At 52.7% G+C, this 18,169-nt stretch overlaps 1 protein-coding gene across 1 annotated transcript in view; it reads right to left on the bottom strand.

Moving 5' to 3' along the window:
- Nucleotides 1–2,093: 2,093 nt before the first annotated feature.
- PHGDH (phosphoglycerate dehydrogenase) overlaps nucleotides 2,094–18,169 on the bottom strand; it is a 31,171-nt gene continuing 15,095 nt past the window's right edge. Inside the window, exons 6-12 of the mRNA XM_061121029.1 lie at nucleotides 10,002–10,134; nucleotides 9,360–9,508; nucleotides 8,784–8,936; nucleotides 5,597–5,729; nucleotides 4,379–4,509; nucleotides 3,254–3,491; nucleotides 2,094–2,398 (exon numbers count right to left, since the gene is read on the bottom strand). Of these exons, the coding sequence (XP_060977012.1) occupies nucleotides 2,244–2,398; nucleotides 3,254–3,491; nucleotides 4,379–4,509; nucleotides 5,597–5,729; nucleotides 8,784–8,936; nucleotides 9,360–9,508; nucleotides 10,002–10,134 (1,092 nt within the window). The 3' untranslated portion in view covers nucleotides 2,094–2,243. The remainder of the gene's footprint in view (nucleotides 2,399–3,253; nucleotides 3,492–4,378; nucleotides 4,510–5,596; nucleotides 5,730–8,783; nucleotides 8,937–9,359; nucleotides 9,509–10,001; nucleotides 10,135–18,169) is intronic.

Genomic DNA, 18,169 nt, shown 5'->3' on the forward strand with positions numbered 1-18,169 from the left:
CTTCAGCTTTCTCCAGTTGTGGCAAGCAGGGGCTGCTCTCTAGTTGCGGTATGCGGGCTTCCCATTGCAGTGGCTTCTCTTGTTGCTGAGCACAGGCTCTAGGGCATGCAGGATTCAGTAGCTGCAGCACATGGGCTCAAGAGTTGTGGTACCCAGGCTCTAGAGCACAGCTTCAATACTTGCGGTGCACGGGCTTAGTTGCTCTGTAGCATTCGATCCTGAATCAGGGATCGAACCCATGTTGACTGCATTGGCAGGCAGATTCTTTACCACTGAGCCACCAAGAGAAGCCTCTGAGCTCAACTTTACTTTTAACTAAGTTTAACCTCATCAATCCCAGCCTGTCTTTCTAGCTAGTAGTGGGTTCTGGTGGCACCCCCTCCCCCCCAACAACCAGATGCCATGTTATGCAAGATATCTTCCCATTTGGAGGGAATGGGTAGTCTGATGTCAGGACAACCATGTCTAGATCTGGCAAAACATTACTACTAGGGCAAAGGGAGGGCCCTTTGGTGCACAGTATTCTATGTAATAGCCCTGACTGAGACCTGCTCATCTGCTCTGAAAGAAAGGCCTATGGATGAAGGAACCAATGTTTACCAAGTGCCTTGGGCACTTGCCACAAATCACTTGTTATCCATTCAATCCTGAGAGGTCTGACTGTCCCTCTTACTGATGAGGGAACAAAGGCTTAAGGGAATGAAACACTGTGCTCAAGGTCAGAGCAGCTCCAAGCCACCTTGCTGCTCACGTCCGAGTCCATCCCCTTCCAGGTGTGCAAGGCCCTGACACATGTTATGAGCTCCTGGCAGGTGTCAGCACAGTGAGTGGCTACAGGCGGAGTTTCTATCAACCTTCGGTTTAGTCACAGCACCGAGGCCACAGGAATGGGTTTGCGGCTGCCAGTGGCAATCAGTCACCCTGTATCGGGCCTTCTCAGCCTGGGGAAGTCTCCAAAACAGGGGCTACTGGGTGTGATGTGGGCACAGACAATCCCTTACTGATAGAGCGAGAACAACCCTCAAAAGGCGAAACCCGTAAGGCACAGGATACTATTCTGACACGTTTCATGAAAATCTTAAAATCAAGTGATATACTGTCTCTCCCATACCAAACTGGGGCTTCCCAGGTTGTGCTAGTGGTAAAGAACCTGCCTGCCAAAGCGCGAAACGCAAGACGTGGGTTTGATCCCTGGGTCAGAAAGATCCCCTGGAGGAGGGCATGGCAGTCCACTCCAGTATTCTTGCCTGGAGAATCCCATGGACAGAGGAGCCTGGCAGGTTATCGTCCACAGGATTGTGAAGAGTTGGACACGGCTGAAGCGACTGAACACGCACACACCATACGAAACTGGCTTTGTGAATTTGCCAAATATCCTCAGGCCCCGTGCCTTTACTCACACTTTCTTCCTCTTATGAAACCTTTCCGAACATCTCCTGGGAGCCACCATCCTCAACTCAAATGCCTTTCTCCTCTGGTCTCAACAGAATCCACACACACCTGTGGTGGCTCTTTCCTCACTGCTTCCAATGACCTGTGTGCTCTGTCCCCAGCAGAGGGAGATGTCTACAGAAGCAGTCTGAGCTCTCATAAACCTCCCCCTAGGCAGAACACCTAACCCAATGCCTGGCACACAATGCTGACATGTTTGGTGAATTACATGTATCAGTGTGCATCTAGATGCCCAGGCGGAAGGGGGATCTAAAATAGCATTTTAGATTAGTTAGCTACTCACTCCTGTCTGACTTTGTGGCCCCATGGACAGCAGCCCACCAGGCTCCTCCGTCCACGGAATTCTCCAGGCAAGAATACTGGAGTGGGTTGCAATTTCCTTCTCCAAAATAACACAGGGACTTGCTCAAACCCTTGAGGTTTGTTCTTATAAAAATGTCTCTTAAAAACTTGAGGCACAGGGACCGGGTCCTCTTCAGAGCACCCCCACTCAGATATGTAGACCACCCACCTAGATCTCTCTCTATGGGTCTCCCTTTATGTGTCCTACTCGCCTGCAGCCAAAGCCCAGCCCCACGGCTGCCCGCGGATGCCCTCTGGTGGCTCTTCCGGGTAATGACAACACAAAACTGCCCAGAGAGGAGAGGATAGGCTCTTTATTGGGAGGTCATTGCTGTACCGTAGGAAGATAGGAGACACAAGCAGTGTCAGCCCCAGAAATGTGGATCTCCTCTCCCAGTGGATATGTTTCTTCAGAAAATCCCACGAGGCTGGGACAGGAGAGCCCAAGGTTAGAAGCAGAACTGGAAAGCCTCGGTCACATGTGGCTTCCAGGGCTCCAGGCTGGGGAGCAGGGAGGAGATGCTCATGACGTGCCAGGTCTCCCCATCTGACACCACGGAGCTCTGATAGGACAGCAGCTGCACCCCTGCCTCTGCCAGGAGGCCTGGAAGTAGAAGAAACCCCTGGTTAGCACCAGGCACAGGGGAAGGAGAAGCAGGAGGCTGGGAGCGGGCTCACAAGTCTTGATTTCCGACATCAGTGTTGTGACAAGGGTGGTCTCAGAATTGAAGAGCTGAGACCGAGAGAACAAAGGGCTCTGGCCAGCTCCCTCACTATTCCAGTAGCTTCAGGAACACCCTGACCATCAGGCAAGGCAGGGGAGGGAAGATTAGCCACAAAGAGCCAAAGCCACCAGTTGGACTTGCTGGCTGGCAGTTTTATCCAGACCATCAGCAAGAGAGAAAAGCAGGGGAAAGTTCCTCTTGGCATCTGGCAAGGACATTGATATCAGGCCCCATGAGGCCTGTGGACACTCATTCTCTGTCATACTTGGAAGTGCCCCAGGACCCCAAGCACGTTTGGTGCCAGGGGCCTGAGGCAGGTCCAAGATGCCCATGACTGCTGGAAGGGGATGCTCAGACAGGCTTTGTTGGATCAGGCTGACCACCACCCAGCCCTGCCGTCAGGAAACCTGCAACTCAATGGCTCTGAACTCCGGGATACATTTCTACAGGCAGTCTCAAACTGAGTCCTTAACGTGGTGAGCACCTGGCTAGTAACAGGGGCTCTGGGGTCCCATCCCTGCCGCATGGCTCTGCAACCTCACTTAATCTCGCAATTCCACATCCAGCCCCATATGTTCTGGAACCTGCTGCAGATCCAGTGAGGCCTGCAGGCATGAAGAGGGGCTGAAGGAAGCAGAAATCCACAAAGCACAATCCCAGGACAGAGCCCTCCATACACACACATAACCGTCCCTGCCTCCAGGGCACTGGCCAGCCCCACAGGCCCTCCTCACCAATCATGGTCGGCAGCATCGCAGGGCTGGAGGCCTGAGCCCGGAACATGAGCAGGGGCTGGCCCGGGTGGAGAGGCACTTCTGGTCTGAAGACAGCTCCGTTGAGCGCCTGCAGCAGAGGCGTGGTGCCCTGGACCAAGCCCACGGCCTGGTAGGGGGCACCTGCCAGGGCCACGGTCAGGAGGCATTCCCCGAAGTCCTGCTCCCCTGGTGTGGCAGGGTTGTAGGAGGTGGTCACCTGCAGAGAGGAGGCAAAGAGGCACAGTGATGCCCACTCCCTCCCTTGGCCTAATCAGCCTGGCCGCCACACTTAGCAATTCAGGGTCAGGGGAGAGGGCAGATGGGCAAGCCTGGCGCCCCCGAGCATGAGCTTCTTCCCTGAAGGAGGGCGAAGAGATCTACTGGATACAGGTAAAGGCTTGGATGGGAGGGTGGGAGGAGGAAAAGGCAGAGGGAGGGAGGCAGGGCTGTGAGAAGGGCTGGACAAGCAGCCCAGCCACCAGAGGCGGTTGAGCCTGATCCCTCTGGTGCTGAATTCCTGCTCCCTGCACAAAAGCAGTGGCCAACCCAGGATGTAAGACAGTAGGTGGAGGAGAGGAAGGGGGCCATGGGAGCTCACTGCCCACTGCCTCCGCCAGCTCCCACTGGCTGAGAAACACAGACTTTGATCTTAAAAGGGAACCAGAAAGGAAGACACCGTAGGGAAGCCATGAAGGGCCGCAGAGCATAAGAGGGTGTGTGGTGAGCTCCCGGAGTTTGCAGACTAGCCCAGACCCTGCGTGGGGTGGTAAAGGAGTACTGGATGGAGAGTTAGAGGCTGGCGCGGGGCCACCTCCCAGCTCCCAGCCAGGCTCTGAGATCTCCTTCTTGGCTGGGAAGCGGGGTTCCCGCTGGTCCTCTCGCTCACAGAGCACTTATACATACAGCACCTTCACGGGTATCAGTTCTCATGATGATGCTCGGGGGCCGGCACGGGGGGAGGTCATGGCTGTCTCCCACAGGGCGGTACTGTCACTGGCAGGACTCACCCCCGGGGGGCTCCCCATCAGTGAGCAGAGCTGTGAGGAGCTCTGAATGACGGGATGGGGGGAGGAGATGGAGGGGAGGGGCGGGGAGGGTGCGCACTTCGAGGCCGGCCTCTTTCACCAGCAGCATGGCGTTCACCAGGTTCACATTCGCCTGATGGGACGCATCCTTCAGGAGGCCGACGATGACGGCGGGGGTCAGGCAGCTCCCGGAGTTCTTCAGGGATGATCCTGGGGACGGACAGAAATCGCCGTCAGGGCGCTGTGTGTTGAACAACAGGGGAGCAGGCAGTACACCCTGGCCCTGAGCGCTGGGTCACACGGCTCCTCACCGCCCTGGGGGGGCCCACACCCAGGCTGCTGGGCAGTTCTGCTTCCCTCTGGGGGATGGAGAGGCAGCCGGGGTGGGGGGGACACACTGGGGGTCCACGCCGGGGAGGCTCTACACCAGTCTAAGAGACTCCTCTCAGAACTCAGCCCAACTCCACTGGCCCCGGCCCGGCCACCTGGGTCTGCCTGTACCCTCACCCCTACTTGGCACTTACACCCTTGCTGGTCTCGGCAAGTGGAAGCAGAAAGGGCAACTGAAGCACCTGAGCCAACCTCCCAGCCTCGTCTCCTTGGGGCCTGGGCACCCGGTCACTGGGGCCCCTGGTTCTGCCCCTTCCAGGTATTGGCAATGCTAGCGGTCCACCCCACCACTCCAGTCTTTCCGCAAGTGAGTAGATGTCCAACAGTCAATGGGGAGGACAGGCCTCAATAGAGTACAGGGTACCCACTCCCCAGCTGAGCCCGAGGATGTCAGCCTGCTGGAGAGCCCACCTTAGAATGTTCCAGAGCACAAAATACCCCAGCATCTGCCTCGTCTGACACACCCACCTCAGCTTTCACTTCACAGGTGAAGAACCCACAGGTCAGAGAAGGGGAAGTCCCACGGCAGGTAAGCAACTGGGTCAAAACCGGAATAAAGGTTCTGTTGCTTCCCCCGGACTCCCTCCACCCATCCTACTGCCTCCCACAGGAAACTCCGAACCTTGTGGAGGCCCCTCTCGCATCCCAAACATGCACTTTTAAAAATACTGCATAACAGGACTTAACGAAAATTAAGCATACTTCCCAATGACTTTGTGTACCCCTCCCTTTCTGTCCTCACTTAGTAGCAAGCGAGCCATACTCAGATGGAATGTGAGATGTGTGGTCACAAGAATGTGGGCATCTCCGGGCCCCTCACTGGGTCTGTGGCCTGCAGCAGACATTCCCGCTGCGAGGCAGAGTCCACAGCCCTCTTCGCCCTCCCTCTGCAGAGTCCCCAGCTCACCCTGTGTCACCACCTGGATGGTCCCTTTGGGAGACCCAGCCCAGGCCTGCATCAGCGCCCCAAGAGCTTCAGCCAGATTGACCCAAGGCTTGGTGTGTGGACAGAAGATGCTGGCAAGGGCCTGGGCATTTACCTGCAGAGAAAGGGGAGCAGGACTGAGGTCAGGAAGGGAAGGGACAGGGCACCCCTGACCGACTCGGCTCCCAGACAAGGTATTAAGGCTAAGCCTTAGCTCCACATGGAGAGCAGGCAGCAGGGGGCCAGCCTGGTTTTGGGGTGCCTTGGGGTGACAACCTTCATCAGCCACTCACAAGATGACAGCTTGTTCCTGTCGCTGAGGAGCACTATAGAGCCAGAAAACAGCACAGCTCCCTGGCTCCTCCTATTGGCTCTAACACAAAAGGCTCCCCCACTTCAAACTGCCAAAGGGAGAGCAGGGAAGAGAGGGAAGGGACATCTCCCTCTTCTCTGAATGTGCCGCCACCCCTCCCCAACTCCACCAAAGATTTGATTTTCCTGTAGAAAGGAAGGAGGTTGGGTCTTTGACATAAACCATGCGGAGAGTCACAGATCACTTAGACCTAGAGTGGTGGGTCTCTCTGGAATGGCTTTCCTATCTGCTTTCATTTTTATTTTCTATCTTGATTTTAAGTGTGTTTTTACACTGTCACAGAACACTCGGTCTAAATATCACAATTTGTAAGGCTGGATTTATACACTTGTTTTTTTTTTTTTTGCCATACCACACAGCGTGTGGGATCTCAGTTCCCCAACCAGGGATTGAACCCAGGCCACAGTAGTGAACATGCTGAGTCCTGACTACTGGACCACCAGGGAATTCCCTGAATTCATGCATTTTTGATGATCCTTATCACTCTTCAAATGTGGACTCCTGTGAAGTCCACCGCAGGCCTGCTGGGCAGTTGAAAAGAGGCAGAAGCCACATAAAGCTCCAATGCTGTGAAGTCTAGGGTCTGGCCAGCTGGACCCCCCGCTGACAACAAAGCAGCATGTTCTGGGTCAAAATGTCTATTTCATCTTGTGGTTCAAGATGTCCTGGCTCTGAGTTAAGGATCTCACCACTTGCACTGAGGCAACCTGTAAAGAGAATCATCTAAGAAGGGTTTAATTAGAATCCTGGGGTTGGATGCAAATCCAATCAGGCAGATGTAATGAGAGGAAAACGTGGATGTTTCTATTCCTGTTTTCACAGAGAAAACTGGCAGAGCATTAAAGAAGACGGAGTCATAATGATGGAAACAGCCGAGGAGGCAGGACTCCCCAGCAGACCCTGCTGTATAACGGGGTCCCGGGTATGACCGCGCCCCACAGCCGGCTCCCCTTTGATCCTCTCTGAAGGGTAGTGAGTCCCAGAGCTGCGAGGGGAGAACTGAAGGGCCAGGCAACAGCCTGGGGGGTGAGCACTGCAGCGGGCAAGGGGAAAATGCTCACCGGAGAAGCCCCACAGGCAGGCACCACACCTGGTTCCTTCCTAGGCAGGCCAGGGCGGTGCTCGCCATAGGTCTGCCGAGTTAAAGGGGCATCTGTCTTCTCTAGAAGATGAGTGGGAGGCTCCAGGAAGAGCCAAGGCATTTGGGCACCAACCTGATCTTCAAACTAGTCAGTGCCTCAGGTCACAGCAGAAAGGAACTGGAGAGGGCCCAGTAAAGAATGAGGGACAGTGGGGCTTCCTGGGTGACAAGGAGGTCTTTCTTACGAACGCCTATTGTACCCGAGCCACTAAAGGGTAAAACAGGCATTTGTTCCTAATTTGAAACTAAGTTTAATGATCTGACAGAGATCTGACCACGTAAGTAAGGGTCATTTCATGGGTCCCTTACTTTCTCAGGGTGTAGAGGTCACAGTGGCCTGGAGAGTTGGGCTTTCAAATAAGGGCTGAACAAAGCACCCTGTGTCTCTCCCTCCATAACTGTCCTCAGAAGCGAAAAGCCCTATGCTGAAGGTCAGCCAGGAAGGTCAGGGACCACCCTCCAGCCCTGCCCCCCCATTCATTATTGGTTAAGTATTTGGGGTAGAGCCACATGAGCTGCAGAAAAGCTTACATCCTGCTTTGGGTTTTTTTTTTTTAATCCTCTGAAAACTTAAAGCGTATAATTAAGGACTAAAATATAAACTCATGAAATCTTAATAACAAGAATGTGTCTCATGGCAAAAGGATTGGGATGGAGACAGGCCAAGCAAATCTTCGTGAAGGGGCAGGTGGCAAGCCCCCTGAAGAAGAGTTATGCATTCCTTATTCACCCCTGCCATGCCAAGTCGCTTCAGTCATTGACTCTTTTGCAACCCTGTGGATTGTAGCCCACCAGGCTCCTCTGTCCATGGGATTCTCCAGGAAAGAATACTGGCCTGGGTTGCTGTGCCCTCCTCCAAGGGATCTTCCCAACCCAGGGATCGATCCCACGTGTCTTACATCTCCTGCACTGGCAGGCAGGTTCTTTACTACTAGTGCCACCTGGGAAGCTCTCCTTATTCACCCCCGTGTCCTCAAAGGGCTATGACAGCATCTGGCACCCGCTGGGGCTTAGGGACCATCTGAAGACTGAATGAGTGAGACAGGACTTGAAGTATAAGTCAGGTTCAGCTTGGATAATGGCCAGGAAGGGCCTGTTGGGAGCACAATCAAGAAGTCATGATTTGGGGAAATAAAGGGGCCAGCAGGCGTGGAGAGTTCCTTATGGGGGCAGGGTGGGCCCCTGCTCAGAATTCTAAGAGGCGGGGATGAAAGATGTGCTCAGTGTTACAAAGTGAGATGAGGTGAGAACACCCTATCAAGGCTTTCTCTTCGGTCCATCCCCCGCCACTCACCCAACCTTGGGCACCCCGCCATCACGCCAGCCTCACTCTTTCACTCCCAAGGCCTGCAGAGAACAAAGGAGCCTTTCTCCAGAGGCACGGTGCAGGGGAAAAAAAACAGTGTCTCAGCAGCAAGCCTACAATAAAGCAAGCTAAGCTGGCTCCGGGGTGCCGGGCCTCAGCTCTCAAGGTTAAACTGCAGGGCAGTTCCTGCCGCCCCAGCCAGAGCACTGCCGGCTTGTCAAATGCAGTCCCTTATCTTGGGCTCCCAGGGCTGAATCTGGTCACTGCTCAGCCCCCCGTCCCCATTCCCAGCTAAAATAGCCCTCCTCTGACCTCTCTTTCCGGGCCCAGCCCCACAAGGCATACTTACAACCCCGGCCAGGGACTTCCCCTTCACCAGGTCCACAAACTGGAGGGCGATCTCCTCCCCGCAGCGACTCTGGGCCTCCTTGGTGCTGGCGCCCAGGTGGGGGCAGCTGATGACATTCTCATGGTCCACCAAGGCCCGGTCCCGGGGTGGTTCCTGACCAGAAAGAGACCTCTCTGGGTGGGGTGCTATGGACTGCCTCAGGAACTGGAGGGGGAGAGAGCAGGAGCAATGCCAACTCCTACTTCTGTTTCCCCCCGGGTGGTCAGTGGACTCAGCAATAATCGGCTTCCTCATGAATGTTCCATCACAGCAGAACAGTCGTAGACTGGATTCCAATCTCAGCTCCATCACTTACTACTCATGTGCTTTGGGCACATCTCCGTCTCTCTGAGCCTCAGTTTCCCTATCTGTAAGATGGGTTAATACTACCCACCTCCTGACAGAGAGGTGTTATTTTGGGCAACATAATTTCTCCCACTAGAGACAGTAAGCCAAGGCCTTTGCTCAGCTGGGCTTCCAGCCCAAGGCCCTTTGTTCCCACCTCCCCTCCGCCCCCTACGCCAAGCAGGCACTTACCTCCGTAAACACGTCCAGCGCGGCGCCAGCACACCGACCCGACTGCAGGGCCCGGAGCAGGGCGCCTTCGTCCACGATCCCACCTCGAGCACAGTTCACCACGCACACCCCCTTCTTGCACTGGGCAAAGGTGCTGTCGTTCAGCAGGCCTGGGAGGGAAGGAGGGCTTTCCTGCAGCGATGGTGTCGGGGGGCTCTGGCTCCAGAGGCCCCACCTTCCCCACCCCGGGCTCTTCCCCACACGCCTCCTTCCTGGGGGACTACAGCCTCTCTGGTCTCACTGCCCGCTTCTCAGACGCTCTGGGCCAGGACGAATTTGGACCAGACTCAGTTGAGAAACATCTCAAACGTCCCTGAGATCTTAGTGCTTCAGGCAGTGATCCAAGGAAGTATCCACGGAGTCACTGATCCTACATGTTGACCCAGTTCACCCAGACCCTGTGCATTTCCAGCCAGCTCACCCCTCCTCGATCTGGTGCCGGGCCGTGTAACAAAGCATCACCGTGCTCCATGCTCACAGGATCTGGATGCTACCCTCCCAGCATAACTAGTCCCCAGCGTGGGCAGAAGGCCCAGACTGAGGGCCCACCCTCATCTGGTCAGTGGCTTCTGTGGTCAACCCGCAAGCTAGGGACACACCAACCTGTGGTGGAGGGCAGGAGAGGTGTGTGCACAGTGATAAAGTCACAGAGAGGCCAGATCTGCTCCAGGGGCAGCTGCTGCACACCGAAGGAGGCTGAGACCTCTGGCGAGATGATGGGGTCGTAGCCTATCGTCTGGGGACAGGTGAGAGGGCGAGGGTAAGTGTCACTATTAATTGTCAGCACTGGCATTATTAATCACGGCTACCGTTTACGGAGCACTGACTCTAAACTGAGCACTACTCTTAAGCTTCCCTCCCTGGTGGCTCAGACGGTAAAGAATCTGCCTGCAACGCAAGAAAGTGGAGTTCAATCCCTGGGGTGGGAAGATTTCCTAGAGAAGGGAATGGCAACCCACTCCAGTATTCTTGCCTGGAGAAGTCCATGGACAGAGGAGCCTGGCGGGCTACAGTCCATGGGCTTGCAAAGAGTTAGACACAATTTAACGATTAGCACAATACCCACTTATCTCCCACGGTAATTCAAGGGGGTTGGTACTATTATTCTTCCTACTTTAGATCTGAAGGAAGTGGGGCACCCACGCTGGAGCAGGCAGGGTCAGAATTCAAAGGGAGGTTCGCCCACCTCCAAGCTCTGGACCATAAACGGGTGCAGAAGCAGCTGCTATGTGGCTGAACCAGTGAAGCTCAGACACCTTTGGAAAGTGGGGAGCCCCCGTGAGGAAGGACGATCCTGTGGGGAGCAGTGATGTGGTCAGAGGGCACGAGGGGAAGGTGGGGAGAAGCTGGCTGCAGCTGGAGGCCCCACAGGCCAGAAGATGGGCAGGCACGCCGCCCACTTCAACGGAGCGAGGAAGAGGTGAGAGAGGAGGGTGGTGGTGGTGCCCAGCAGGGCTATCAATAAGACAGACTCACCACTGGGGAAGCGGGTGAAACACCAGTGCTGACTCCCGGTGGGCAGAATACAGTCCTGTCTCTCAAAGGTTCTTTACACAAGGCTTAAAGTGTATCTCGTCTTGGAAGGCATAACTGGGTGACTAGTCAGGCAGAGGTATAAACGACTAACGTCAGATCCTTTCAACAAGGCAGGTTTGACTGGGGAGGGGAAGGACATCAAGAGGAGGAAAGTGAGACTTAGAGGCACCATGGGCTGGGAGGATCCAGAAAGAACCATGGTCTGAGCTGGCGGGGAGGGGACAGCCCCCAAAGCAGAGGTACCTCCCTGAGGCTGCAGAGAAGGAGGGAAGGTTGGCTCCTAGGAGATGAGGGCAGACAGGAAACTCGGGGTGTAAACTTCATCAAACCCATGAAATCAGCCAAAGGTCATCAGGGAACGCTAGAGAAGACAAAGCTCATGAGAAGCAAGAAAAGGCACAGACTCATAGCTGATGATGGCAAACACCTTTTGTATTAACTATGTGCCTCATGGGGCTTCCCTGGTGGCTCAGTGGTAAAGAATCCACCTGCCAATGCAGGAGACAAGGGTTCGATCCCTGAATCGGGAAGATCCCCTGGAGAAGAAAATGGCAACCCACTCTAGTATGCTTGCCTGGGAAATCCCATGGACAGAGGAACCTGGTGAACACAACTTAGCAACTAAACAACAAACAACAACATGCATCTCATACTTGACGAGTTAGATACTATTACTTCTCTGTTTTACATATGAAGAAACTAAGGCAGAGGTTAAATGATTTGCGTGCTCAATTGCTAAGTCATGTCCAACTTTTTGCAGCCCCGTGGACTGAAGCCCACTAGGATTCTCTGTCCACGGGATTCTCCAGGCAAGAATACTGGAGTGGGTTGCCATTTTCTTCTCCAGGGGATCTTCCCAACCCAGGGATTGAACCTGCATCTCCTGCATTGGCAGGTGGATTCTTTACCACTGAGCCACTTGGGAAGCCCATTAAATGATTTAACCAAGGTCATAGAGGTAGTAAGTGGTAGAACTGGGACACAAGTATTCTGGATCCAGGGCCCACACTCCTAATTCCTACCTGCTAATCGGGGTGGAGTGGAGAGGCCCACAGCCCCCACCTGAGAAAACAGGGATAGAATGAGATGGAAACATCTCTTCTACATCAGAAAGAATCCTGGCTACCAGCCACAAACCTCTCAGCAGGGGTGATGCTTTGAAGATTGCCAAGGCAGCACAAGCAGCTGGGAAGAATGTGCAACCAGGTAAGAAGCATTTTTCTCTTGCAACAGCAAAGACCTAACCACTTCCTGCCTGGTCTACCCAAGAAGGCTTCCCCGGGCTCTCTCCTTGGGCCCGGCCCACATCAGCCACAGGGACCTGATGGGGAAGAGGTGTAGAAGTCATAAGACTCTCAGAGGTGCTGAAATGCTCAAGAAGGCCGGACAGTTGGCTGAGCTCTGCAGCTCTGCGGGACCCATGATAAGGACTCTGAACCGGGAGATGGGCCTGAGTCCAGCCTCAAGTGCGGGCAACTGTGTGTCCAGGTGCAAATCAGTGCCTCCAGACCTGGATCCTTAACTTTAAGAAAAGGAGCAGGTGGACAATTTCAAAGTGACCCCTCCTCTGACTTTCAACAATTCAATGTTCCATGAAAAGAAAGCTCCCTGAGAAAACATTCAGAGTTGGCCCAGGATTAAACCAAACACAAACAGAATGAACACAAAGCCTAATATTTCAACAGTGGTTACCTCTAGGTGGTAGAATTAACTTTTTTTCTCCTTTATGCTTTCTTATACTCTTTCAAGTTTCCCCCACTGATCATGAATTTCTTTTGAAGCTAGGGAAATGTAAAAGTTATTTTGGAAAATCATGGCACAGAAGATTGCTAGATCAAGTCAGCCTTCCTAGAGAAGAAACGGAAAACAGTTATGAATGAGGTATAGCTTTTGGAATCACATTTTTCATTCATCGTCAGCTCTGTGGGACCAAAGAAGCCAAGTGGGTCCCACTCCAACCCTCGTGGAGGTATAGGGGAAAGAGGCTGCCCCCCCGGCCACGCCCTTACAGGATGGTGAGCTCATGGCTATTCCACAGAGGTAAACTCTTCCTTTCTCGTGGGGAGAATGAAATGTCCAGGGGAGGGGAGAGGACCCTGCCCTGGTTCTCACAAGTCTTCTTTGTCCACTGGCTCTGAGGCTGGCTGGAACAATGTCCCATTCATCTCTAATCCAGATATACTTTTTTTTTTTTTTTCCATGCAGAACATGGTGTGAACCATGCTCCCCATGCGAGCAAGTTCACACAACCGTATTGCCTCTGGGCTCTCAGGAGCCAAGAATCAGCGTGGGGCTGCCAACAGGAAGGCTCCTGCAAGCTGAGTCTAGCCCAGTGTCCCTGTTGCAGGTGCCTGGGGCTAATGGGTGGGCGGGGGTGCAGGAGAGATAAGCATCTGCCACAGCGGGCAGCAGGCCCTGACTCAGCTTTCTTTCACAGAGAGACAGCACCTCCTTCATCTGCAGACAACTGCAGGGGAAGAATTCTACCCTGTTCTCATTTTTCACTCAAGAGAGACAGGGGCTGAACTCAACTAAGGGCTAGGGTTCTTATACCAGGAGACATGTCCCGGGAGCTAAAAAGGGTGACATGAGGCCCAGGAGACCGACCCCGAGTCGGGTTCTGATGTTTCCAAGAAAGGTCAGATGTCAAATGTATAGATGTCAGGCACTTCCGGGTTCACGCCATCTATTCCTAGAGAGGAGCCTTAGGGAGATGTGTAAAGGGATTCCCCACCCCAACTCCAGCCCCAGGACAGAGTCCTGATGTTGGGGCAACAGAGGAACCCTAGCTTTTCAAGTGGTGCTCCCAGATGACCTCCTAGCTGCTGTCATAGAAGGCAGCCTTGGGAGACCAGTCATACTGCTCCTGGTCCCTCTGGCTGCCTGTGGATGGAGGAGATCAGGGAGGCCTTCAAGGTATAAAAGGGCTCCAACAGAGGAGCCTAATGGTCAGGTGCCCTCTCTCTGCCCCAGAGCCAATCTTTGAGTTTAGCGTTGGCACTCTCCCCCCCAACCACACAATGAAATCTTAAACACAAACTCAGTATAAAACCATATCAGGACTTCCCTGGTGGTCCAGAGATTGAGAATCCACCTGCCAATGCTGGGGACACAGGTTCAATCCCTGGTCCGGGAAGATCCGCCCCCCACCCCCCACCCCCGCCCCGTGCCGTGGGGCAACTAAGCCCATGAGCTGTAACTGCCCAGCCCACAGGCTGCAGCTACTGAATCCTGAGCGCCTAGAGCTCTTTTTGAGGAGCCACCACAAGGAGGAGTCCGTGCGTGGCAGCTAGAGAAAACCTCTGCACAGTGACGAAACCCAGTGCAGCCAAAATAATAATAATATAAAACCAGATCAATTCAAAACCACAGAGGTGAAGGCCCAGAAGCCCCACCACCTGCTCTCTCCCTGGGCCCGCACTCCACGTCCTGGAGTGCATGTGTGCTGGCTACGTCGCTCAGTCACGTCTGACTCTCTGTGACCCCATGGACTGCAGCTCACCAGGCTCCTCTGCCCATGGGGTTCTCCAGGCAAGAGTACTGGAGTGGGTTGCCATGCCCTCCTCCAGGGGATCTTCCCAACCCAGGGATCAAACCCGTGTCTCCTCGTCTCCTGCATTAAAGGCGGATTCTTTACTACTGAGCCTCTGGGGACGCCCCTGCACGTCCTTACTATGTGTCTAAACTTGAGACTCTGGGAAGAATCTGAAAATCACTGCTCTGGGGCAGAAAGTCTGGCAGGCACCAGACTGAGATGGGAGCTGCCAGTTGTGTGAATGATTGAGCACAGGGACGTGGTGCAGGGACTGATTTACCAACAGGAACCAGGAGGAAAGACAGCGGTGGTGGTGGTGCTGGGCAAAGAGCACCAGACTGGGACCCAGGAGGCCCAGAGTCTGAGCTGGGCTCCACCCCTTACTCGTCCTAGTATCATTTCACGTAAGCTTCCTGGGCCTCAGTCTACTTATCTGTAAACTGGGATAATAACATTGACTCCAGAGGGTCAGTGTAAGCATGATATCTAACACAGCAGATCTCAATAAATATTCAGTTCAGTTCGGTCGCTCAGTCATGTCCAACTCTTTGTGACCCCATGGACTGCATCACGCCAGGCTTCCCTGTCCATCACCAACTCCCAGAGCTTGCTCAAACTCATGTCCATCGAGTCGGTGATGCCATCCAACCATCTCATCCTCTGTCATCCCCTTCTCCTCCTGCCTTCAATCCACAGCCTTGTCTAACTAACTCAGTAAACACTGGCAAGACCCAAAGGAATTAGTGACAACTGGAGCCTTGAGTTAAACATCCCTCCCTTCGGGCTAATGTCAGACTCATCACAATACTGGCCACAAAGAAACTGTTAAGAGATGCTAGTCTGCTCCTCACCAAAAACCTGATAAGATAGTACAAGGCTCAGCTCCTGATTGGCTGGGGCCTGTTAAGCCATCCCAGGGGACAGGCCAGCTTGAATGATTTGAGCCTCCAGAGTTATAGTCTGTTATCCAGCAACATTACTGAGGACAAGAACATTAGTGTGTTAAGACTCAAGTGATTCAGAACACCAGTGGGCTGTGGGCTGCCAGATTTATCCAGAAACCCACACGTGTACCTGTGGCTCAAGCATGTCAGCAGCTGCTCTAGGGGCCTCCGAGGCTCCTTCTAGGCCTGTGCTGGCATAGATGGGCTCTTCCCTCACCCATCCCCACTCACACACCACGTGCTGTTGGGAAGCCAGCTGGCTAAGCTCCCCCTTCCCTAAGTGACAAGACAGTCACAAAGGGAGGGAGGAAAAGGGATGGTCCACCCCCAGCATCTGAGCATAAGAAAGTCTCTCCTGTGGCATGATGGGGTCAGGTCTTAAATCCTGATACCCTAGAGAGGGTCAGATAACAGCCATCCCGTTAACAGCCTAACTGTGTTTCCCAGGTGGCACTAGTGGTAAAGAACCTGCCCGCCAATGCAGGAGACATAGAGACATGGGTTTGATCCCTGGGTCGGGAAGATTAGCTTGAGGAGGGCATGGCAACCCACTCCAGTGTTCTTGTCTGGAGAATCCTGTGGGCAGAGAAGCCTGGCGGGCTACGGTCCAGGGGGTCACACAGAGTCAGATGTAACTGAGCGCACACATAGCAGCATGATTAGTGGTTAACAGCCTGGTGACAGATCAGGAACAGGGTAAGACCCTAGGTGCTGGGAGAGAAGAGGATGGTAAAAATAACATCTACAGGCTTTACTCTTCTGCTCAAGCTGGCCCAACCACAACAACTCAGGGTCCCCCCACGCCTCCTGGTCCACTCTATGTCCTTTTTTAAAAAAGACCTTTTGGATGTGGAACATTTTTAAAGCCTTTATTGAATTTGTTACAATACTGCTTCTGTTTTCAGTTTTGGTTCTTTGGCCAAAAGGCATGTGGGATCTTAGCTTCCCAACCAGGGATGGAACCTGCAACCCCTGCATTGAAAGCTGAAATCTTAACCACTGGACCTCAAGGTTGTTCTTCCAAGTTACTGTAACAAACCCAGTCCTTAAACCCAGTCCTTAAAAATTTGGCACCATTACCTATGATCACACAGTGAACTCACGGCCAGGGCCATTTCACAGTTTAAAGAAACTGGTAGCCCACTAGGGTGAGGTATACTCAGAGATGTGGGGGCTCAAACAGCATCTGTATCTGTGTTCACATTCCCTCTTCACTTGCTGGCCAGGTCGTTATCTGGTCTTGCAAGTGTATCTGCAGTGATGGGGACTCACTCTCTCCTGAGACCACTTATTCCACTGAGGCCAGCTCTGTCTGTAACTCTGCCTCTCCAGCCTGCACTCTAGTGCTCCTTCCTGGATCTGCTTCTCAGAGAGTGTGACTCTTCTATACGACTTCCCTTTGGCTATTTCAAGGCCTCCCCTGTGACTCCCACATCTTGATGAGCTCAGAGATCCTAGTGCCTCCACCCTTTCTTAGGAAGCACAGATGTGTGGGCTCCCCTCCTGTCACCCTATCTCCCAGGTTTCACAGTCTTGCAGAACATGGGGTTTTGGACTGCTCAAATACTCACAACAGGACTTGATCAGTACAGAGCATGAAGAATGTCACCTCCTTGTTCTGAAAGTCATCTTCTTTTAATGCTGCCAAGAGTCACAGAACCTTTTCTATCAACCATGTCACTATTAATCACACTGCACGGTTGTCAACTAAAAGGCCTCCTCTCCTGGAAAAGCCTTTATAAACACCTCTACACCCAAGTCTACTTGCTCTGGGGCCTCATATGTGGGGCACTGACATGTATTCCAATTAAATGTCCTATTAGGGTGCCCAACTATTCTAGACTTCCTGTGCCTCTCAGGACCTAAGTCTGAATGTTTAAATGTTAATTCCCCCTGCTTCCTATCATCCACAAATGACACATCATCCAGGCTGTTGATGAGCACAGTGAGTAAGGCAGAGCCCTGCACCATCCTGAACCAGTCCCCCTGCAGACTGACATGAATACATCCTTCAGCCAGTTACTAAACCCTCAGCACTGAGCTCACGATCTCCATCTTAATCTCAAAGGTATCATGAAAGACCTCACCAACGTGTGCTAAAGTCCACATTCTACCAACGATCTAAAATGTTCATCCTTGAGGTAATTACCAAATAAAAGCAATTTATCCCTTCAAAGGAATTCCATGCAACAGTTTAAAAATATAGTAAATCTATTTATTCCAAGACATATGTTTTTATCTTAAAAACATGCACAACATTCTACTGTCTCTAGGCTAAAACTCCTCTATAGGTACAGAACTGTACCTGTAGCCCAGAAACCTGTATTCCATGTAAATACATAGAAAAAGTCTGAGATGACATATATCAAGCGGATGCTACCTAAGGAAACTCAGATTGGGATGGTCATCTAGGAGACCTTTATCTAAATTTCAATTTTTATGAGAATGCATTCACTTATTACATGATTATAATTTTAAATAGTCAAGATATATACATCTAGGGTGTCCCATGATATTACCAGTTTACTACTGATTTCCAAAGAGAGACCAAGACGAGTTTGAAACAACTTGTGTTTAGTAAACACTCATCCTGCCTGGATGCTGATAAATCATCTCTTTAACAATTTGTTCAAGAATCTTCCTTCCTTGGCCTTTAGAAAATCTTGCTCTCTGCAACTGCTCAAACATCAACCAAGGTTCAGATGATGCAGGTCAGTGATTTCTCTGCACTGAGATATGATTCAGAATGTGTCAGA

The sequence above is a fragment of the Dama dama genome, chromosome 20, assembly GCF_033118175.1.
Source record: "Dama dama isolate Ldn47 chromosome 20, ASM3311817v1, whole genome shotgun sequence".
NCBI lineage: Eukaryota > Metazoa > Chordata > Mammalia > Artiodactyla > Cervidae > Dama > Dama dama.